Raw genomic sequence first — 24,443 nt, 5'->3', positions numbered from 1 at the left:
TATGGCCATGTCTGAACTGGGGTGGCTGAGTGAGCTAAAGAATGGTGATGGATTAAACCCAGATCAGGTGACTGGGGGTGAGTGTTTGATTTGCTCAAACGCTCCGTCCATCATCCCCTTTTGTTTAGCTTTGTTCGCCCTAAATTGGCAGGGTATGCTCAGACGTGAGTCCCTTGCTCACTTGGCCACTGGATTCAAGATAGCCTGGCTGATGAGGATTATGAATCCGAAACCGGTCCCAGGATGCTTGTTTCCGGTCCAGGGAAGACATGGCTTGGCAGTTCGGGTTGTACTGTTCCCATGAGGCACAGGGTCATACTGATTTGCATATGGCCATGTCTGAACTGGGGTGGCTGAGTGAGCTAAAGAATGGTGATGGATTAAACCCAGATCAGTTGACTGGGGTGAGTGTTTGATTTGCTCAAACGCTCCGTCCATCATCCCCTTTTGTTTCGCTTTGTTTGCCCTGAATTGGCAGGGTATGCTCAGATGTGAGTCCCTTGCTCACTTGGCCACTGGATTCAAGATAGCCTGGCTGATGAGGATTATGAATCTGAAACCGGTCCCAGGATGCTTGTTTCCGGTCCAGGGAAGACATTGGCTTGGCAGTTCGGGCTGGAGTGTTCCCATGAGGCACAGGGTCAGACTGATTTGCATATGGCCATGTCTGAACCGGGGTGGCTGAGTGAGCTAAAGAATGGTGATGGATTAAACCCAGATCAGGTGACTGGGGGTGAGTGTTTGATTTGCTCAAACGCTCCGTCCATCATCCCCTTTTGTTTAGCTTTGTTCGCCCTATTTATTTATTTATTTATTTACTGGCTTGTATAGCGCTGGTATCGACTCCCATGGGAGCATCTCCGCGCTTTTGACATCTGCCACAGTGCAATCGGGAGAACGTAAGCTGTCTAAGAGCTAAAAAGGAAGGTCTTTAGCATCTTCCTGAAAGGAAGGTATTCTGTGCAAAGCCTTAAGGAATTAGGAAGGCTGTTCCAAAGAGACGGTCCAGCTATTGAGAGAGCTTTACTGCCCTGTCTTGCCTTCCTCGCCCTAGGCACTAAATTGGCAGGGTATGCTCAGACGTGAGTCCCTTGCTCACTTGGCCACTGGATTCAAGATAGCCTGGCTGATGAGGATTATGAATCCGAAACCGGTCCCAGGATGCTTGTTTCCGGTCCAGGGAAGACATGGCTTGGCAGTTCGGGTTGTACTGTTCCCATGAGGCACAGGGTCATACTGATTTGCATATGGCCATGTCTGAACTGTGGTGGCTGAGTGAGCTAAAGAATGGTGATGGATTAAACCCAGATCAGTTGACTGGGGGTGAGTGTTTGATTTGCTCAAACGCTCCGTCCATCATCCCCTTTTGTTTCGCTTTGTTTGCCCTGAATTGGCAGGGTATGCTCAGATGTGAGTCCCTTGCTCACTTGGCCACTGGATTCAAGATAGCCTGGCTGATGAGGATTATGAATCCGAAACCGGTCCCAGGATGCTTGTTTCCGGTCCAGGGAAGACATGGCTTGGCAGTTCGGGCTGGACTGTTCCCATGAGGCGCAGGGTCAGACTGATTTGCATATGGCCATGTCTGAACTGGGGTGGCTGAGTGAGCTAAAGAATGGTGATGGATTAAACCCAGATCAGTTGACTGGGGGTGAGTGTTTGATTTGCTCAAACGCTCCGTCCATCATCCCCTTTTGTTTCGCTTTGTTTGCCCTGAATTGGCAGGGTATGCTCAGATGTGAGTCCCTTGCTCACTTGGCCACTGGATTCAAGATAGCCTGGCTGATGAGGATTATGAATCCGAAACCGGTCCCAGGATGCTTGTTTCCAGTCCAGGGAAGACATGGCTTGGCAGTTCGGGCTGGACTGTTCCCATGAGGCACAGGGTCAGACTGATTTGCATATGGCCATGTCTGAACTGGGGTGGCTGAGTGAGCTAAAGAATGGTGATGGATTAAACCCAGATCAGTTGACCGGGGGTGAGTGTTTGATTTGCTCAAACGCTCCGTCCATCATCCCCTTTTGTTTTGCTCTATTTCCCACAACCCTTGCAGATTTGTCCTACGGCTGGACATTTGCCTTCATGGGGAAAGGAAAATCGACATTGGGAGCATAGTTTTATTTTCTCCAATGACATCGACTTGTATATATCTGTTTAGCGCTTGTGTTTGCTTTTTATGGTCAACGCTGATTCAGTGTGTGCTGTACCTGCTTCCATGTCATCAGGTTGTTGTTCTGCTTTCACAGCTATCAGCTGTTTCTCTAGACTCTGGGCCTCATTTACAACAATTTGCGGCAGGGCAGCACTGCGCGGCACTTTGCTGACCTGCCCTGTGTCAAATGACAAGGTCAGGAATGCACCATATCAATGAGCTAGAGTGGATTCCTGTCTTTTTACACTGTTCTGGCGCACGAATAGCTGCCTAGAGCCACCTCAGGCACCCTTGAACCAGGGTGCAAGGGTGCATGCATTGAAATCAGGTTGTTTTGTGTATAGAGGGACGCCTGCCTTTTCACCAACAACCGTTACTTCACCCCAGGGGAATCGAGGCACTTTGATGCATTCCCAGATTTAAGCTATATTGTAAATCTGGGAATGTGTCCGTCGGCGGTGAGTGGGAACCCCCAAGGCAATGCCCATGGCTCTCCCCCCCCAGGCAATGCCCATGGCTCTCCTCCCCCAGGCAATGCCCATGGCTCTCCTCCCCCAGGGCAATGCCCATGGCTCTGCTCTCCCAGGGCAATGCCCATGGCTCTCCTCCCCCAGGCAATGTGAGGCAAAGCAGCAACTTGTGCTGCGTTGCCTTACACCATTTCGATGAGGCCATGAAAAGCCACCCAGGGCGGCTCTCCATGGCCTCGTAGATGTGGGCCTACACTGTGCGGCATCGAAATGTCAGAAAAGTGACGTTCCGGCAGTGCACTGGGCTTGTAAACAACCTCCTCAGCGTCTCTCTCAACATGCGTCTTCTAAACGAGTCTGAAGGGCAGCCAACAGTGATTTTGAGGTGCATGGCTTCTTCATCGGTGAAGTCACAGAACTTGCAATGCTTGATGGGTGCATCGAGTCTTTCAACAGATTCATCCATTGTTTCACCAGTCTGTTGTCATGCTTTGTTGAAGATCTACCTTTCATAATCAACATTCAGCATTGGATTGAACTTGGCTTCCAGCACTTCCTTCACCTTCTAGAACAACTTTGCATCTGTCTGTGAAAGTTTCTTTAGCGCTTCTTTTGTTGTATGGTTCATACTTTCTCAGTAAAACTGTGAGTTTGTCGGACAACACAAATACCAGAACTGTCACACCATCCGGATATGTTGGCTTAGGCCTGGCAAGCTCACAAGGCAACAGCTTTACCCCTAACCTAGCCAGGAATCGGTGGTAAGTGCAACCTCAGAATATGACAATCCTAACTCCCCAATGAAATCATGGAAGGAGGTCTCGAACCCTCTCCTCTGGTTACTGATGCATCTCTGAAGAGTGACGCAAGAAATACTCAACTTGGCATTTCAATATTTATTGAAGCAATAAGATTCTTGTTTAAAATACCTGTGCTGCAATTATCAATAGAAGGAAACAAAAGAGGGTAATCAGCATCACAAGAATGCTAAAGAAAAGGAACAGTTCAATGATCATGCTGTTACTTAGATTATATGCTTTTGTGGAAGTAAAGTTATAGTTTATGGTCCTTCCTAGTGCTCCAAATCTTATTATGCTTAGGGTGGGTGAATCTGCCAGAATCCCTGTCGGGTGATGGAACTCCCCAGTTACCTCTGGGTATGTTTAATCTGGGAGCCCGCCTTGGTGGAGAGCTGGGCACCCTCCTTCTCAGGGGGAAAGCAGGTATCAGCTGAGCTTGAATTTTGGCTTGGGGCGACCTCGACAGTGTCAGCGACATGTTCCTCTAACTAAACAAAGGGGGGATGTTGTTTACATAATACATGTCACCCATGTTACCATGCCAAATCCCAGCCAGGCTGTCATTATTGATTCTATCCTGACAATGCTGTCACTGAGCAAACAATAACAAACAACAACATTTTGCGCCGTGAACGTTAGCGTTTGTTTGGGCTGGGCAGTGAACTCCACTCTGCCGGCATCTTGGGAGTTTTTGCCACTCTGTGCCGCGCTTGAATTGCGGAGTGTGGTAAAACTCCACCCACCATCGCATAGTGGAGTTCACCACCCACAGCTTTTTTTTTACTCAGTCCTGTTTTTATTTCCTTGAATAGAAAGAATCCAGGGAATGTAATTCCTATGTGAATGGGCAAGCAGTGCTATTTTGTGACTTAAAGTGCCATTAATTCTACCCGTCCACTGTATTTGACTATGTCTGCTGCCTGTCATTATTAAGTTCCAGAGTATTGAAGGAGGAAGCAGGCAGTTGGGGAAGCTGCAGAGCACCTGTTTTGCAAAAGATCTCCGCTAAAGCGACCCTTCGGGGGACCCATTGGGCATTGCAGCGCCGGCCCTACGAGGAGCAAACGCCCAATGATGAAGCATGACATCCTTCGGGGGGTGTGAGGGCCCGTCGGGCATTGCAGCGCTGGCCCTACGAGGAGCAAACTCCCAATGATGAAGCATTACATCCTTCGGGGGGTGTGAGGGCCCGTTGGGCATTGCAGCGCCGGCCCTACGAGGAGCAAACGCCTAATGATGAAGCATGACATCCTTCGGGGGGTGTGAGGGCCCGTTGGGCATTGCAGCGCCGGCCCTACGAGGAGCAAACGCCCAATGATGAAGCATGACATCCTTCGGGGGTGTGAGGGCCCGTTGGGCATTGCAGCGCCGGCCCTACGAGGAGCAAACGCCCAATGATGAAGCATGATATCCTTCGCGGGATGGGAGGACCCGTTGGGCATTGCAGCGCCGGCCCTACGAGGAGCAAACGCCCAATGATGAAGCATGGCATCCTTCGGGGGGTGTGAGGACCCGTTGGGCATTGCAGCGCCGGCCCTACGAGGAGCAAACGCCCAATGATGAAGCATGACATCCTTCGGGGGGTGTGAGGGCCCGTTGGGCATTGCAGCGCCGGCCCTACGAGGAGCAAACACCCAATGATGAAGCATGACATCCTTCGGGGGGTGTGAGGGCCCATTGAGCATTGCAGCGCTGGCCCTAAGAGGAGCAAACACCCAATGATGAAGCATGACATCCTTCGGGGGGTGTGAGGGCCCGTTGGGCATTGCAGCGCCGGCCCTACGAGGAGCAAACACCCAATGATGAAGCATGACATCCTTTGGGGGGTGTGAGGACCCGTTGGGCATTGCAGCGCCGGCCCTACGAGGAGCAAACGCCCAATGATGAAGCATGATATCCTTCGGGGGATGGGAGGACCCGTTGGGCATTGCAGCGCCGGCCCTACGAGGAGCAAACGCCCAATGATGAAGCATGGCATCCTTCGGGGGGTGTGAGGACCCGTTGGGCATTGCAGCGCCGGCCCTACGAGGAGCAAACGCCCAATGAGGAAGCATGACATCCTTCGGGGGGTCTGAGGGCCCGTTGGGCATTGCAGCGCCGGCCCTACGAGGAGCAAACACCCAATGATGAAGCATGACATCCTTTGGGGGGTGTGAGGGCCCGTTGGGCATTGCAGCGCCGGCCGTACGAGGAGCAAACGCCCGATGATGAAGCATGACATCCTTCGGGGGGGTGTGAGGGCAACAAGAGGCAAGATGTGTTATTCCCTCTCACAAGTGGGTTCTAGGCCTAGGACATCACGTCTCCGAACTCCTCTTACACTCTTTAGTACCCTTTGAAGTGAGTGGGTGACACTCTGCAACCCCCACTCGGAACAGGGATTCCCCCTTTTAGAAGTAATGATTGTTGACATGTATCATTGAACAATCTGAAGCTTTGCAGCATTGAAATATCTGTAGCTTTATAAAGCCGTAAGATTGCCGGCTCTGCCCGTTACGCCACAACGTCTCTCTATTACCATTATGACCTCATTTTCGTTCGTATTGTATGGTCTTCGTTTACTATATGGGCTGGGGCTCAGGAAAGGTGCCGGTGGTACCTGCTGCAAGTGCCCCCCTTGCCATTGTGTTTGTGTGGCCCAACTCAGCCTCTAACACACACCCAGGGCTGGGAGTTATCGCTGTGCTACCTATCCATCAAACCACTGAGTTCATCCCCTGCTTCCACCAACCGCCGAAGGATCGTCCATAAATGAATATCAGCTGATCGTTCGCTCGAAGCACAGCGCTCTCTTCTTGACTCCTCTTGGAGTATGACTGGTCTGGTGCCACCTTTGGGGTTCATTTACCTTTTGGCCTCCTTATCTGGAAGCTTTCGAAGTGGATAGAGTGAATTTTCCATCTCTCCTTTGGCTTATATTCTCAGCTGCACACATCCAATTGGGCTCTCAAGTAGGACGCAACTCTTTTAATGCGCCAAAATAATACACAACTTTGATCTATGGATGGATGAATTACCAACACCACCAGTACTTACATCAATGTTATCCTTGCCCTGAAGAAGTCCAGTGGTCAGGACGAAACGCATCGGCTGTGATATACTTTTCATACATGAAATTTGACAGAATAAAAAGAAGGCTTGCACGCATTTTTGAAAATCATATTGGACTGTCTGGTTATCTTTATGAAAGAATGTTATTTTCATATGGTGCACCTTTTGCTATATTGAACCTGGCTGTAATCTGCTCCAGACGGAGCGGGAGTGCCAGGCTTAACTTTGCAAAATGTATGAGCAGCAGTCATTTTACCACACGGGGGAAATCCTGGAAAAGGAGTGAGGGGGCAGGAGGGGGAGGTCAGTAATCACCATGAAGCAAGTTAAAGTGAGGCTTTTCAAATCGCCCGGGTGCTTGATAGCGCAGAGTGGAGCCTGGGAATCCTTAAATTAGGGCTGGCTGAGTAATTCTGCTGCTCGCGGAATTCGGCTGAGTTTTTGGGGAACTCCTCAGAAGTCAACGGAATTCTGCGGAGTGACACTCCGCGAGCTCCACCCAGGCCTAGCTTTCGCATAGAATGTTCAAGGCTCTGATAATATACCTACGAAGAAGAGTAAATGAAAGCAAAACCCTTTCAGAGAAAATTATCCCATACAGGCATGCAAGTAAATGTGTGTCAAATGTCAACGTTCAGAAAAAGATGACAACTTTGAACTTGAGCAGGTAAAATGGCGGTGCCCCTGCCTGGGTCTAATGTGACCACATGACATCTTCACTCTATCAACTGCGAGGCTTTTAAAATATTTGATGATTTTCTTATCTTCTTCCTCCTCTTTTGCATCTATGAAGGTTTCAATCCATCCATCGAGCAGCACTGTTCTGTTTCATGGATGTGTCGAACGGCAGTGGTGGCTTTAAGAACACGGCTGCATTGTATTTTGTTTGCCCTTCTGCCTCCATGATGTGCCGTTGATCTGATCTCCCTGTGCTCGGTGACTCCAACAGCCTCTGCAAGCCCCAGCTGTGTGCAGAAGCATTAGCTGCAGTATGCTTCAATCACCCTTCAATATGACTCTGTTCTTGGTTTCTTGCATCTCATTGATGTTATTGTTACTTTCTCACATCGTCTGAATTGTCGCTCTATTTTCATGGTTCAGCCCAGCGGTTCAGTCAACACCCTCTGCAGCAGGCTGGAGCAGGACTTTGACTCCACCTGTGCCGGCCGCAGATAGCTTTGCATCGATTCTGGGCACACCTGGCACACACAAGCACTTTGCCGTAATGTTGCACACTCTCACAGGCAGCGGTCTTGTTTTCCACGGACACAAAATCCCCTACTCGTTGCCAGTTGTAGCATCTTTACTAGCCCTGTATCATGCAAATAGATGACGACACTCCCAGGAGCTGCGGGTGATCATATCTGTATTCTGCAACATCCATTCCCACACTGCCTGTTATGTCATACTTCCAAACACCACACACCACACCTAGACACCCCCTCTGCTCATCCTGTTCAGAGTCCACCCAGAACCTCAAGGGTCCTAGTGTGCATAGCATCAAATGCTGCACTTTGGTGCCAGTTGTGCAAAGCACAAAAGCAACTTTAAATATGAACTAGTAAGATATGGCGCTCACCTCTCCATTGTCATTTGGTGTAGCTCCAATGGCATTCTGGATGTTGGAGACATCTGCCCAAGGCCCCAGAAGGAGTGATGTCCCAGTGTCCACAATGGCCTGGCAGCTCCCGTTGCAGGCGATGGTATTTCCGTTCATAGAGATACTGAAGGGAAGAGATAATGGAGATTAAAGGGCAAGAGACCAAGTGATGCTCTCAACCTCTGCAGCTTCTTGGGCTAGGGAGATCACCCATTGGGCATGGATCTGTGGGAGAAGAGTGATACATTCATAGATAGCTCAACCGGCTGAGCGCCTGCTGATGAGATTGGTGTGTGTCCTGTGACATACAAGTTTAAATCCCTGCAGGTCTGGCTCTCTCTTTCAATATTTGGAAGTTGTTGAGTTTGGAAATAGTGTCTTATTAAAAAAGCCTAAAATCAGCAAAACCCGTAGTAGCAGAAGCTATCTTGTTTGTTTCAAATGATAGACAAAGGGTTGCTGACTTTGTGCTGTTACCATTCTTCCAGATTACGAAATGATACTCAATCACCTAAAAGATAGAAGGCAAAACTCTGGTGTACATCACAGTGGCGGCTCCTCCGCTAAGGCAGAGGAGCGCCGCCCCACTGCTCTGCTGCAGTAAAAGAAAGGAAAAAATAAAACGATAATAACGCAATGTTCTTATTATTTGATCTTGTCCTCCTGCCGCGGCTGCTTTACATGAGTGGGCGGGCCTGCAGAGCGGGGGAGGAGTGGGAATACCCTCCATAAATGAGCAATGACTGTTTGGTCAGCCCTTTCGGGCCGCCCAAAACAGTCATGCACACTCCCTGTTCTCCATGCAGGCGGCATTACAGCCTGCGTGGATAACATGCCCACAACCCCAGCCCCAGGCTGAGCGTCGTGTCACAGTGCTCAGACCAATCACAACGCTGCATTGCAGTGCTGTGATTTGTCAGGGAAGCCTGGCCTGCGCTTCCTGCTCCTGGAATCTGACGCAGGAGAGCAGAGCAGAGATGCGGGCCCCAGCGGCGAGATAGGTATTTAATTTATTATTGTTATTTTTTACATTGCGCTGTGCGCTCACCTGTACCCCTCCTCCTGTGGCCTCACCGCCACCACTGGTGCAACAAAGGAGCAGAGTAGGAAGATAAAGGCATTGAGAAGTGCACATAAAGATCTAAAGAAGAAGGGAACGGGGAGGTGATTGTGGTTCTGTGGCATGACACCCACTGTGTACCCTTCATGCCATTGGTGAACCAGAAGGGCACACCAAGCATGCATGGGATACACTTGGGAACATTCCACCCTCACCCTAGTACATCCCGAGCTACAGCACCAGGAAGCATGACCTAATGCCACCCACATCTAAACTAGTAATGCAGAATACCTGCAGAGCTGCTGGTGAGATACCAGATACCCATGACAGTCCTGCACTTGAATCTACACGAGGAATGAGACCACTCTGACTAACAGAGACACCTCCATGAACTGACACTGATCCCAGCAGCCAGCATCCACTCCAGGCATCCAAAGACCCTACTCCCTGAACAGAGCCTCCCACCATCTCCACCTGCAGAGCTGCTGGTGAGATACCAGATACCCATGACAGTCCTGCACTTGAATGTACATGAGGAATGAGACCACTCTGACTAACAGAGACACCTCCTTGAACTGACACTGATCCCAGCAGCCAGCATCCACTCCAGACATCCAAAGACCCTACTCCCTGAACAGAGCCTCCCACCATCTCCACATGTAGAGCTGCTGGTGAGATACCAGATACCCATGACAGTCCTGCACTTGAATGTACATGAGGAATGAGACCACTCTGACTAACAGAGACACCTCCTTGAACTGACACTGATCCCAGCAGCCAGCATCCACTCCAGACATCCAAAGACCCTACTCCCTGAACAGAGCCTCCCACCATCTCCACATGTAGAGCAGGTGAGGCACCACTGCCAGGAACAGAAGCAGCCAAGCCAGACATGGAGAACACCAGCGGTGACACACGATGGAAGGCAGGAGGCAAGATGGGAGGGTGGCACCTCCTCAAACAGGAGACGCACAAAGGCAAGGCAACTGGCAAGATACAGGTCCACCAAGGGTGGGTGGCACATCATTGCACAGGAGACGCACAAAGGAAAGGCGAGTGGCAAGATACAGGTCCACCAAGGGTGGGTGGCACATCATTGCACAGGAGATGCACAAAGGGAAGGCATATGGCAAGCTACAGGTTCACCAGGGGTGGGTGGCACATCATTGCACAGGAGACGCACAAAGGAAAGGCGAGTGGCAAGATACAGGTCCACCAAGGGTGGGTGGCACATCATTGCACAGGAGACGCACAAAGGAAAGGCGAGTGGCAAGATACAGGTCCAGCAAGGGTGGGTGGCACATCATTGCACAGGAGACGCACAAAGGAAAGGCGAGTGGCAAGATACAGGTCCACCAAGGGTGGGTGGCACCTCCTCAAACAGGAGATGCACAAAGGGAAGGCGAGTGGCAAGATGCAGGTCCGCCAAGGGTGGGTGGCACCTCCTCAAAGGGGAGACGCACAAAGGAAAGGCAGGTGGCAAGATACAGGTCCACCAAGGGTGGGTGGCACATCATTGCACAGGAGATATAGACGTGTGGGCTGCAGCTCAAGAATTCTAGATGAACATAGTGGGATTTCACAGTCACCAGTGAGCACATTTTCAGAATGACGGTGGCTCTCATTTATCCCCGAGGTGAGTAGGGCTCAAACTTGAACTCAACTCCTTGTACATGAGTGGGCCTGGAGGGCTGAGAGGGGAGCGGGTGTCAGATCATGTGAACACCTGATGCAGATCACTTCCCAAGCCATCAGGGTGAACTCATTAGAAAACATTGTCGAAGGGAGAACAATACAGAAGAGGGTTTCACCAATGGACAATGCGCTGCGATGGTGACCTTGGATGGTGACATGCGAGAAAGAAAGTGTGAGATAACATGAGGCAGACTGGCTCACATCGGAGAAAGACAGGTGTGTGATAACATGAGGCAGCCTGGCTCACATGTGGGAGAGACAGGTGTGTGATAACATGAGGTAGACTGGCTCACATGTGGGAGAGACAGGTGTGTAATAACATGAGGCAGACTGGCTCACATGTGGGAGAGACAGGTGTGTGATAACATGAGGCAGACTGGCTCACATCGGAGAAAGACAGGTGTGTGATAACATGAGGCAGTCTGGCTCACATCGGAGAAAGACAGGTGTGTGATAACATGAGGCAGCCTGGCTCACATGTGGGAGAGACAGGTGTGTGATAACATGAGGCAGACTGGCTCACATGTGGGAGAGACAGGTGTGTAATAACATGAGGCAGACTGGCTCACATGTGGGAGAGACAGGTGTGTGATAACATGAGGCAGACTGGCTCACATCGGAGAAAGACAGGTGTGTGATAACATGAGGCAGTCTGGCTCACATCGGAGAAAGACAGGTGTGTGATAACATGAGGCAGTCTGGCTCACATGTGGGAGAGAGAGGTGTGTGATAACATGAGGCAGACTGGCTCACATGTGGGAGAGACAGGTGTGTGATAACATGAGGCAGCCTGGCTCACATGTGGGAGAGACAGGTGTGTAATAACATGAGGCAGACTGGCTCAAATGTGGGAGAGACAGGTGTGGGATAACATGAGGCAGACTGGCTCACATGTGGGAGAGACAGGTGTGAGATAACATGAAGCAGTCAGGCTCACATGTGGGAGAGACAGGTGTGTGATAACATGAGGCAGACTGGCTCACATGTGGGAGAGACAGGTGTGTGATAACATGAAGCAGTCTGGTTCACATGTGGGAGAGACAGGTGTGTGATAACATGAAGCAGCCTGGTTCACATGTGGGAGAGACAGGTGTATGATAACATGAAGCAGTCTGGCTCACATCGGAGAAAGGCAGGTGTGCAATAACATGAGGCAGACTGGTTCACATGTGGGAGAGACAGGTGTGTGATAACATGAGACAGACTGGCTCACATGTGGGAGAGACAGGTGTGTGATAACATGAAGCAGTCTGGTTCACATGTGGGAGAGACAGGTGTGTGATAACATGAAGCAGTCTGGCTCACATCTTAGAAAGACAGGTGTGCAATAACATGAGGCAGACTGGTTCACATGTGGGAGAGACAGGTGTGTGATAACATGAGGCAGTCTGGCTCACATGTAGGAGAGACAGGTGTGTGATAACATGAGGCAGTCTGGCTCACATGTAGGAGAGACAGGTGTGTGATAACATGAAGCAGTCTGGTTCACATGTGGGAGAGACAGGTGTGTGATAACATGAGGCAGACTGGCTCACATGTGGGAGAGACAGGTGTGAGATAACATGAAGCAGTCTGGCTCACATGTGGGAGAGACAGGTGTGTGATAACATGAGGCAGACTGGCTCACATGTGGGAGAGACAGGTGTGTGATAACATGAAGCAGTCTGGTTCACATGTGGGAGAGACAGGTGTGTGATAACATGAAGCAGTCTGGTTCACATGTGGGAGAGACAGGTGTGTGATAACATGAAGCAGTCTGGCTCACATTGGAGAAAGACAGGTGTGCAATAACATGAGGCAGACTGGTTCACATGTGGGAGAGACAGGTGTGTGATAACATGAGGCAGTCTGGCTCACATGTAGGAGAGACAGATGTGTGATAACATGAGGCAGTCTGGCTCACATTTAGGAGAGACAGGTGTGTGATAACATGAGGCAGTCTGGCTCACATGTGGGAGAGACAGGTGTGTGATAACATGGGGCAGCCTGGCTCACATGTGGGAGAGACAGGTGTGTAATAACATGAGGCAGACTGGCTCACATGTGGGAGAGACAGGTGTGTGATAACATGAGGCAGACTGGCTCACATGTGGGAGAGACAGGTGTGTGATAACATGAGGCAGCCTGGCTCACATGTGGGAGAGACAGGTGTGTAATAACATGAGGCAGACTGGCTCACATGTGGGAGAGACAGGTGTGTGATAACATGAGGCAGACTAGCTCACATGTGGGAGAGACAGGTGTGTGATAACATGAAGCAGTCTGGTTCACATGTGGGAGAGACAGGTGTGTGATACCATGAGGCAGTCTGGCTCACATGTGGGAGAGACAGGTGTGTGATAACATGAGGCAATCAGGCTCACATCAGAGAAAGACAGGTGTGTGATAACATGAAGCAGTCTGGCTCACATCGGAGAAAGACAGGTGTGTAATAACATGAGGCAGACTGGTTCACATGTGGGAGAGACAGGTGTGTGATAACATGAGGCAGTCTGGCTCACATGTAGGAGAGACAGGTGTGTGATAACATGAGGCAGTCTGGATCACATGTAGGAGAGACAGGTGTGTGATACCATGAGGCTGTCTGGCTCACATGTGGGAGAGACAGGTGTGTGATAACATGAGGCAATCAGGCTCACATCAGAGAAAGACAGGTGTGTAATAACATGAGGCAGACTGGTTCACATGTGGGAGAGACAGGTGTGTGATAACAGGAGGCAGTCTGGCTCACATCGGAGAAAGACAGGTGTGTAATAACATGAGGCAGACTGGTTCACATGTGGGAGAGACAGGTGTGTGATAACATGAGGCAGTCTGGCTCACATGTAGGAGAGACAGGTGTGTGATAACATGAGGCAGTCTGGCTCACATGTAGGAGAGACAGGTGTGTGATAACATGAGGCAGTCTGGCTCACATGTGGGAGAGACAGGTGTGTGATAACATGAGGCAGTCTGGTTCACATGTGAGGGAGAGACGTGTGATAACATGAGGCAGTCAGGCTCACATCAGAGAAAGACAGGTGTGTAATAACACAAGACAGTCAGGTTTACATCGGAGAAAGACAGGTGTGTGATATCATGAGGCCATCTGGATTAAATGTGGGGGGGATAGGGTTTTGATAAAATGAGGGCGTCTGTATGGCTCTATGAGGGAGAGACATATATGTGATAACATGAGATTGACTGGTTTACATGCGAGGGAGATAGGTGTTTGGTTATATGTGGCAGTCAGGCGCAATTGTGATAGACAGGAATTTGATATCATGATGCAGTCAGATTCACATGTGAGCGAGACAGGTATGTGATAACATGAGACACTCTGCTTTACATGTGAGACAAATGGTGTGTGAAACCTGCTGAATTCTGAATCACAAGGGTGAGAGAGAGCAGTGTTATAACATGAGGTAGTAACACTCACATGTGAGAGTTACAGGAGCGTGATGCTCACATGTGAGGAAGAGACAGCTGTGTGACAACCTGAGGTTGTCTAGTGTGTGTGTGATAAGATAAGGCAGTCTGGCTCACATGTGAGGGAGAGACGTGTGATAACATGAGGTAGTCTGGTTCGCATGTGAGGAAGAGACGTGTGATAACATGAGGCAGTCTGGTTCACATCTGAGGGAAAGACTTGTGATAACAAGAGGCAGTCTGGTTCACATCTGAGGGAGAGACGTTTGATAACAAGAGGCAGTCTGGTTCACATCTGAGGGAGAGACGTGTGATAACAAGAGGCAGTCTGGTTCACATGTGAGGGAGAGACGTGTGATAACAAGAGGCAGTCTGGTTCACATCTGAGGGAGAGACGTGTGATAACAAGAGGCAGTCTGGTTCACATCTGAGGGAGAGACGTGCTTTTCTTAGTTTTCTGCATTCTGCAGCACACTTAAAAAGAGGAAAAAGTGTCTGAGGATTGTTTTTGAGGAGGAAGGTGTCCCTTCTATGCAAAAACCTCAGAGACACACTTGTGCCATGGCTCAAGGGTGCTGCATTGGAGCTCGGCAGCAGGTTGTGCACCAGCCATGGCAAAGTACAGGAATGTGCCATATCTTGCTAGATATGATGCATTCCTACCCTCTCCCTTTCATCCTGCACAGCACAGCAAGTTATCTTGCTCCTGCGTATGTACCAGAATGAGAAATCTGATCCTGAATTTCCTAAAGGGGAAGGACAGGCTGTGCGCTGCAGAAGCGTTCGTTCGGCTGACTTGTGTGATTCATGTTGGGTCTTTCAAGGATCCTGAAAATGCTGCCAAGTGCATTAGCCAAACCTATGAAGCGTGGCGCATACAAAACACTGTACCTCAGGTTATGTGCATTAGTAAAAGCCAAGGAGGCATAGACTTACATGACAATACTGGGGCCTTTGACCCTTAAAGAAACAAGGGTCACAAATAATAGCACATAAAGTGGCACAATGTAAGGGAGTTTTTAACAAAAGGGGAACAGAGGAGGACGATATTTAATGGGGTCCAGTGTACATGTCCTAAAGTAGAGCTAGCAGCGGAGTACAAAGTTCCCCAGGGGGCGTTTCACAGTGTGGAGCGAGGAGTTGGTATTATAAATACCGTGACTGCAAAGAAGGGTTCCCTAGTCGGAACTTAGAGAGCCTCACACACCCAAGGTAATAAGCGTGAAACACACCCTTACTCGAGGGTGTCCGGTGTCATCATCGGCTCCCTGCCCCTCGTCAGACCGGCGTTGCAATGTCCGACGGAGTCCCCCAAGGGTACTCTTTTGACGGGGTTCTTTTAGTTCCTTGCCGATGGTGGATGTGGGTGAGGATGAAAGAGGTGTAGTCAGTGCAATGGTGAGTGAAGGTGATAAAAAAGGTCATCAGTCCACTAGCAACTTTAATAACGTGGCTGATTCCTTAGTTAAAAGGGGTGGGAGGGGAGTTTAGAGACCGTAAAAGTGTACAGAACAATAACTCTACCCCCTAGTGTGGTCAACATGTTTCTCGCCGAGAGGCGATTCGTCAGGACCTAAAAAATAAAGTACTACACAGAAAAAAGAGGTGGGCTCAATGCTCAATCTAAATGAAGCAAGCAAATACAACCTCACTGGGTCGGAGGGCAAGAGGGCCAATGGGTCCTGCTCTATTTAGGCGACCTAGAGGTAGGGGAACAAAAATTATAAAAAACAGAAAGAACAGCTCAAGTCAAATGAAACATAGTGACTCAGTGCTCAAATCGTGCAGCGTGACTTTTGTGACACACGCTCCATACTGTGTAAGGTGAAAGGGGTGGTGTTAAAGGGAACACACATTGAACCGGACATTATAGGTGCAACGTCCCTTTTATGTCATGCACCACTCAATTGTCACAATAGGGGATTTCTATTGTGTGTTTAGGAATTATCTGTAGTATATAGCCGAAGTATTCGAAATAACAACCCATCCAACAGGGAACAACAACAGGCATGCAGCAATAGTCATGTTCTTACCCTAAGGGGATTAAGACTAGGCCCCGCAGCATGCTCCCGTGAGGCCAGCGTAATAAGGTTCAGTACACCTATTGGAGGTGAGAAATTGGTGGCTGGTGACTCAGACAGGTCAGGGAGATGTAAAAGTTGGTACACTAAGTAGCAGCGATGGCAGCCCCAGGTGGAGTGTGGAACCTGCTCCCAGTAGCAATTAATAATAGGAACAGGTGGGGAAAGATGCGGGACGGGATAGTGCCCATTTACTATGGATCCCTGTGCAACAGTACTGGTCAAGTAATGTAGGATGCGTGTCACTCACGCCACTCCTATCATTGACATAGGCGACAGGGAGGCACTCGGGGTACAGCCCTCAGCCCCTTCATCAATAGAGCGAACGGGATGGGGGCGGGTACATGGTCAAGTGGGCCATGGTGTTAACAATAAACTTAAACATACTGTGTATAGGAATCCGTTCAGCGGGGCCCCAGGGAGGCTTGTGTGAGGATAAAGCTTGCCCTGTTACTCTATAGATAGAGACCCGGCGAGCTAGGGGCGGGTCAGGGGAGTGGCCAGGCGAGGCATGGGTTAAAGTCTGAATAGCGGGGCCTCCGGGGAGGCTCCCGATCAGCAGGTGGATCCTTTACGAGCCCATGCGATGATCGCACAAAACGGCCCAATATTATCCACGCTCCATAATCAAGTTGGGGCTTTAGCAGTCTCGGGTAGCGCTTACCTTGATATGGACACCGGAACGGCGGAACACCTACCCCTCACGCTCACGGCACCTGGTCAGGGTGCGGAGCAGCTGGTGGAGGGTTCCAATGATGACTGCCGTTTTAAAGGGAGTGAAGGCGCGTCCATAATGCGTCATGCGCATGCGCAGTACCCTGACTGGTACACTGGGGAGATGGCCCCTCCACTCAGCCTTTCGAGTAACGAGCCCTGCCCAGTGTACCAGTCAGGGTACTGCGCATGACCTGACCAGGTGCCGTGAGCGTGAGGGGTAGGTGTTCCGCCGTTCCGGTGTCCATATCAAGGTAAGCGCTACCCGAGACTGCTAAAGCCCCAACTTGATTATGGAGCGTGGATAATATTGGGCCGTTTTGTGCGATCATCGCATGGGCTCGTAAAGGATCCACCTGCTGATCGGGAGCCTCCCCGGAGGCCCCGCTATTCAGACTTTAACCCATGCCTCGCCTGGCCACTCCCCTGACCCGCCCCTAGCTCGCCGGGTCTCTATCTATAGAGTAACAGGGCAAGCTTTATCCTCACACAAGCCTCCCTGGGGCCCCGCTGAACGGATTCCTATACACAGTATGTTTAAGTTTATTGTTAACACCATGGCCCACTTGACCATGTACCCGCCCCCATCCCGTTCGCTCTATTGATAAAGGGGCTGAGGGCTGTACCCCGAGTGCCTCCCTGTCGCCTATGTCAATGATAGGAGTGGCGTGAGTGACACGCATCCTACATTACTTGACCAGTACTGTTGCACAGGGATCCATAGTAAATGGGCACTATCCCGTCCAGCATCTTTCCCCACCTGTTCCTATTATTAATTGCTACTGGGAGCAGGTTCCACACTCCACCTGGGGCTGCCATCGCTGCTACTTAGTGTACCAACTTTTACATCTCCCTGACCTGTCTGAGTCACCAGCCACCAATTTCTCACCTCCAATAGGTGTACTGAACCTTATTACGCTGGCCTCACGGGAGCATGCTGCGGGGCCTAGTCTTAATCCCCTTAGGGTAAGAACATGACTATTGCTGCATGCCTGTTGTTGTTCCCTGTTGGATGGGTTGTTATTTCGAATACTTCGGCTATATACTACAGATAATTCCTAAACACACAATAGAAATCCCCTATTGTGACAATTGAGTGGTGCATGACATAAAAGGGACGTTGCACCTATAATGTCCGGTTCAATGTGTGTTCCCTTTAACACCACCCCTTTCACCTTACACAGTATGGAGCGTGTGTCACAAAAGTCACGCTGCACGATTTGAGCACTGAGTCACTATGTTTCATTTGACTTGAGCTGTTCTTTCTGTTTTTTATAATTTTTGTTCCCCTACCTCTAGGTCGCCTAAATAGAGCAGGACCCATTGGCCCTCTTGCCCTCCGACCCAGTGAGGTTGTATTTGCTTGCTTCATTTAGATTGAGCATTGAGCCCACCTCTTTTTTCTGTGTAGTACTTTATTTTTTAGGTCCTGACGAATCGCCTCTCGGCGAGAAACATGTTGACCACACTAGGGGGTAGAGTTATTGTTCTGTACACTTTTACGGTCTCTAAACTCCCCTCCCACCCCTTTTAACTAAGGAATCAGCCACGTTATTAAAGTTGCTAGTGGACTGATGACCTTTTTTATCACCTTCACTCACCATTGCACTGACTACACCTCTTTCATCCTCACCCACATCCACCATCGGCAAGGAACTAAAAGAACCCCGTCAAAAGAGTACCCTTGGGGGACTCCGTCGGACATTGCAACGCCGGTCTGACGAGGGGCAGGGAGCCGATGATGACACCGGACACCCTCGAGTAAGGGTGTGTTTCACGCTTATTACCTTGGGTGTGTGAGGCTCTCTAAGTTCCGACTAGGGAACCCTTCTTTGCAGTCACGGTATTTATAATACCAACTCCTCGCTCCACACTGTGAAACGCCCCCTGGGGAACTTTGTACTCCGCTGCTAGCTCCACAATGTAAGGGAGGCCGCAGGGCACCACTGCCTACTTCTCCTGATGTCTGCAGACAGTGGTTAATTTGAGCTGGTAGCTCGGGTGCTGGGCACCGGCTCTTAATTGTCATCACCGTCACTTATGACAGTCTGCCCAATGGTGGCGATGTCTATCCAATTTAGCTCAACAACAGCGTTTATTAATTCAATATACATTAAAAGGGTCCAATACTTGCTGCCAAGCCTTCCTTATAGTGTTGGGGCGCATGGAAGTGTCACACTTGTGGGAGGGTGACGGTTTGTAGTTGTGTTGGTACTGTCATTGACAGCGCTAGTGGGGCAACGGGTGGTGCAAGCCGTGGTGGCCTCCTGACCAGGGCCCTGGCACTTATTTGTTTACAAATTAAGCACGGTCCGAAGGTCTCACTTGCCGACCGGACACCGTCAAAATGAACAGCTTATACAATGCCAATTCCAACCGCCTGCCCTGGGTAGTGATTCGGTGCTTTACAGATGCAGGAACAGCCACAAAGCACCCGGCCACTGTGCACTGCACACACGTGACTAGTAAATCAGCACTTTCCATTCACAAGGTCAGGTGATCACAGAGAACTTCAAATTCATTCTTTCATTCGCATTACATTATGCAGAAATGAGTTTTCAATTTATTCATAATAAATATATTTTTAATAAATAGATTCTTAATAAACTGTTAACCCTTGGATTCTTTTCTCACACATGCATATTCTCAGCACTTTGTCCAATGTTCCATCAGCGCTGCATGAAAAGAATGAAAGGAGCCGCTACCTGTCCATGGTGACCTGCCAGTACCCTTCCTTGGAGACGGGTACCCAGCCCAGGGGCCCGGTGAAGTAGGAGCAGTTGTATCCGCCCAGGATCAGGACGCTGCCGTTGGCTTCATTGCTGTGGAAGCAAGAGGTACAGAACTGAGTCTACATTGATTGATCTACATTGAACAGTCCTTCCATCCAAGATGTCAAAGGGAGGTGTATTTTCAAGACCAGATTCCATTTGCTGTAAATATTTAATTGATCACCACCAGTGTTTTAGTTCCTCATCATTGAGAGGACAAATGCAATCTGCACAGACCTACCACAAACCATTTATCATTGGGTTGGAATCCTACAACACAACTAGATGTCATTCGAGCATAGCACACTATTTAACATTTTTAAAAGTACTCTCTATGCTCCTCATTTGCTACCCAGCGATTTCCTTTTAAACAATTACTTATGGCTAATTGTGAACTTACCAACAAAACTAAAATCCCTTTCAAACCCAGGCTCATTTATGAGGCCAAATCATCATCATCACCATCATCATCATTGTCATCATCATCACCATCATCATCATCACCATCATCATCATCGTCATCTTCATCACCAACGCCATCACCGTCCAAATACTTCATTTGGCTCTGCAGAGCCATGAAAGCTCAGATAAAAAAAGGACATTATACAAATATATAAAAAATATATACACAAATAAATACATAAAAGTAAATATCTCAGGATTAAAATTCCAATTTTAAAAATAAAACCATCTCTTCGTATTAATTACGAAGTTGCGGGACAACTACTATAAAAACGAGCAGAACATGGATGGAACTACCCAAACTTTGTAACTGTGCACATGCCGGCTCATGAGACCGAACCACAGTACTGGGCGTAGAGACTGCCTCCTCTGCGAGGTATAGAGGGGACAGCATAAGGTACAGTGCATCGTGCTCTCTGCTGAGGCACCATCGCAAGGGGGACGTGAAGAAAACCATGGACCTTGGATGGGGAAAGCCGTCAAAAGTGAATCATTTTGCGGCAGAACCTCATCAATAAGAATGCCTGGCGGTGTTTTCGAATTACTTGCAAGTAGAGTGTAGGGGGTGGACTGGAGGTGGAGATGAATGGTAGATGTCCATCTACCCAATCCACCTATCCGCCATTTGTAAAGGATAAGTGCATCTGAAATAAAGCTCTTTCACTTTTTACAATGACCAGCAGGTAGGGTCAGTCGGGATGGAGAAAAGTTCTGTGAGGCCGAGCTCTTCGAAAATCTGCATTATTTAATAATGCCAGAGAATGTCTAGTGTGTTATCAAGAGCCAGACAATCAGCCAAAATAGTTCTGCAGAAGTGTGCCTCCTGCTTTCTCCATAGTTTGAGCCCGAGAAGGAGGGATTCTAATGTAATATCATATTCAATAAAACCAAGTCCTACCTCTTCATGGCAAAATTTAGCAGGGGTTGATTGTGGGACTGCTAAAAGTCTTGTTAAAAAATTATTTAAAATTTTTTGTACACAGTTGCCATTGGCATATCCCCACACACAAGCACCAAAGGTGGCAAAAGATACATATATACTCTTAAAAAGACGTAATTGTTCACCCACCAGTTTGTGTCCTATTCTTTTGGTAAATCCTACAAGAGCCTCACTAGACCTGAAAAATTGAGATAATCTAACATTCAATGAAAATCTCCAATTAAAAGCAATGTCAACTGGAATACCCAGATGAGTAAAATGAGTCACATTAGCAATTTCTGAGCCATTGAGCACAGCGCTTAAGATTAGATGGCAGACCTTCTTACATTTATGATCAGTGGGCCCCAGAATTGTGGCAGCGATTCATAAAGATCAGAGGGGATTTTGTCAGCACCTGAGGCTTTATCAGAGGGGTTGGTCTCTATAACTAGCATGATATTTGATGCCTCAATTGATTTACTCAGGTCAATGGCAGCCTCTTGATCATAAAATGCTTTTTTGCCTAATGCCAAATGGTAAATGTGATCACCGAAACCCGAAACGTTTGGAGAAGTGCTCTACCCATGCTTTGGCTGATATCACTGTATCAACCTTTGGAGTGCCATCACCTGTGAGATCAGGGGAGTTGACAGCCTTCCATAAGGCACAGAAGTCCTTCATGCCACTTGATACCTCAAGATCTTCCCAGGCTGTCTCCCATATCTCAGTCTTTCGGACCACAGGACTTCCTTATATGCTCTCCCAAGAGGTACACCTGGTTGATCACCGGGTTGCTTGGTAAGTGTAGGAGAGTAGGATCTGCTTACTATGGTTACCCCCACTTTTTGCTGGTGTTTCACTGTTTTTCGACTTTAGTCTGGCTGGGTCCTGCTATATAAGAATCCGGCCTAGCTGCTTCCTCTCTAAAATGATTGCATGTACATTAGGTGCACTCCAGATTGGTTACTGGGTTACCGTTGTGAGTCCCTAGCATATGGTACCCCAGGTACTCAGGGCATAGTTACCCAAGAGGCCTACTAGGGGCTGAAGCATGTATTATGCCACCCCTGGGAAGCCTTCCAAAATGACACCACAGGACTGCTACTGCAGCCTGGGTGAGGTGGTGCATGCACCCCTTACTAAGATATAGGTTACCTATCTCTACCTTTAATCATTGACACATATAAGCCTATCAGTCACTCCTATGGCAGGCCTTATCAATCTTGAAGGCAGTGTGCTTCGTTTTGTGTGCGAGGGTGCCCATGCATGAGCTGGGACCATCTGCAGCCTTCAGAGCCTATTCTCTGAGGCTGTTCTGTGATGCAGCCAGACCATGTACTCTCAAGTGCATTATAACTTCGTGATGAATGCTTCCATTGGAATGGCTGCATGGAGACATGTCATGTTTGGTGTCAAAGTCTTTGGAATCCTACCCCCCCCCCCCCAGCCAGTACTGGTGGCGGGGGTAGAATTCCACCCTTCTAGAGGGAGAGACATGTACACGCTGGTGTAACCGGTAATAGTTTAAAAGAGCCCTGGCATCACAAAACGGATGCTGCAGCGACAGACACGAGCCTGGCCTCCTGCTGCTGGATGGAACTCTGGCAGGGGAGGCCTGGACAAAAGGTTTCCTGTCACAGCGAGGTGTAACGCCCTCCTAGACAGGCAAATCAAATCAAATCGAACATCAAACCAAGCGCGTGGTGGGTACATGTTTTGGAGTCCTTAAGGGCCTGCGGAAAACCCTGGACCTACTCCCTATTGATGCCAGGAAGACCATGGTGCATGCCCTTGTGACTTCTCACCTAGATTATGGTAACATACTTTATCTGGGTGCCACTGTCAAATGTATGAATAGACTTTAGGTTCTGCAGAATGCAGCCGCACGACTAGCCCTTATGCAACCTAGGAGGACTGCCTCCAGAAGAGCTCTGACCTCCCTGCACAGGCTCCCAGTCTGGAAAAGTGTGCTGTTTAAGGCACTCTATACATGCCATCGCATCACCCAGGGTATTCGCCCCTACTATCTGAGGAATCTACTTACACAATATGTGCCCACACGACTCCTTAGATCGAGTGGGACTGGTCTGTTACTTGTACCTAAGGTCAGGAAGGCCAGGATGGGTGGCAGGTCCTTTTGGCTCTTGGCGGCACAGAATTGGAATAAACTTCCCCTGAGCCTCCAGACGGAGTCATCAGAGGTGAAATTTAGGAAAGATCTTAAAACCTACTTGTTTTCGTGTCAATAGTGACTCTCCGACCTGGCCAATGTTTCCTGGTTCTGCTGTTCCTCTGACCATAGCACGGGGACACACCGGTGGGTGTAACCAGGTGCTTTATAAACTCATTTATTATTATTATTATTTTGCATATTGGGGCTGGGTGGATGCACTCTGAGAGTGCTTTGAAGTCAGCACTGGGAGCCCATTTGGTGTCCCTGTGCATAGCCCAGTTCAAACCGGTTATAGGGGCTACCAGCGCCTGCTCTGGCGTGAAACTGGACAAAGGAAATGGGTGTAGCCACCCCTCTTTCCAAACCCTTCCCTAGGTGGGTCCCCAGAGTATGTCCAACCCCTTTTCTTAGTATAAGAAAGGGAACCCTGGCAACAGGACTTTAGATTACACCTGGACGAAACTCTGAAACTGAATCCTTGAACTTCGACGCTCTACTAAAGATTAGAGGACGGAAGAATCTCCCTTGGGGTCAAGGAGAGACTCTCCTGTTCAAACAGGCACCAAAAAAGCATTTGCCGGTCTGCATCTCCGAAGCCGGACTCCGAAGAAATTTCCGCCCAATAATAGGATTTCCAGACTTCTCGAAGGCCATCTTGAGCCCCCAGCAAAGCTGAAACCTTCAGCCCTCATGAGTGACGTGGAACCCGAACTCCTGAAAACTGTGCACTTTTGCTAGTGCATCAACTTCCCGAGCTTTCCCAAAGTTGTGCATTAGGTTACTTGTAGTCAGCCCCGAGCACCATCTGCACTGAAGATTGTGAACCTACACTCCACCAGAGTTCCGAGAGCACGCTTCTTGCATTTCTGCTTGATGCTCCTTCGCGATCTCTGGTCCATCGACTCATAGGTCCCCTCGAAGGTAACTCTACTTTTCCTTGGGCTTTTCTGGTTGCTCCAGACATGCCCTGACTCCCTACCAAGTGGTGAGTCCCTCAGACCTTGCTGGTCTGAACCGAAGCCAATATCTGCTTTCTGTGTGGGTGGCTGTTGCCAAGGCTTGTTGGGTCCAATCTGGAAACCGACA

At 49.2% G+C, this 24,443-nt stretch overlaps 1 protein-coding gene across 1 annotated transcript in view; it reads right to left on the bottom strand.

Annotated features, from left to right (window-relative positions):
• Window positions 1–2,155: 2,155 nt before the first annotated feature.
• The window catches only part of LOC147693280 (pepsin A-like), a 41,631-nt gene continuing 19,343 nt past the window's right edge, over window positions 2,156–24,443 (bottom strand). Inside the window, exons 3-6 of the mRNA XM_086935889.1 lie at window positions 19,738–19,854; window positions 8,054–8,198; window positions 3,553–3,610; window positions 2,156–2,331 (exon numbers count right to left, since the gene is read on the bottom strand). Coding sequence (XP_086792015.1) covers window positions 2,156–2,331; window positions 3,553–3,610; window positions 8,054–8,198; window positions 19,738–19,854 — 496 coding nt within the window. The remainder of the gene's footprint in view (window positions 2,332–3,552; window positions 3,611–8,053; window positions 8,199–19,737; window positions 19,855–24,443) is intronic.

Source organism: Lissotriton vulgaris, chromosome 8 (genome assembly GCF_964263255.1).
Source record: "Lissotriton vulgaris chromosome 8, aLisVul1.2, whole genome shotgun sequence".
NCBI lineage: Eukaryota > Metazoa > Chordata > Amphibia > Caudata > Salamandridae > Lissotriton > Lissotriton vulgaris.
The sequence above is the reverse complement of the archived record's forward strand: the minus strand, read 5'-3'. Positions and strand labels throughout refer to the sequence as shown.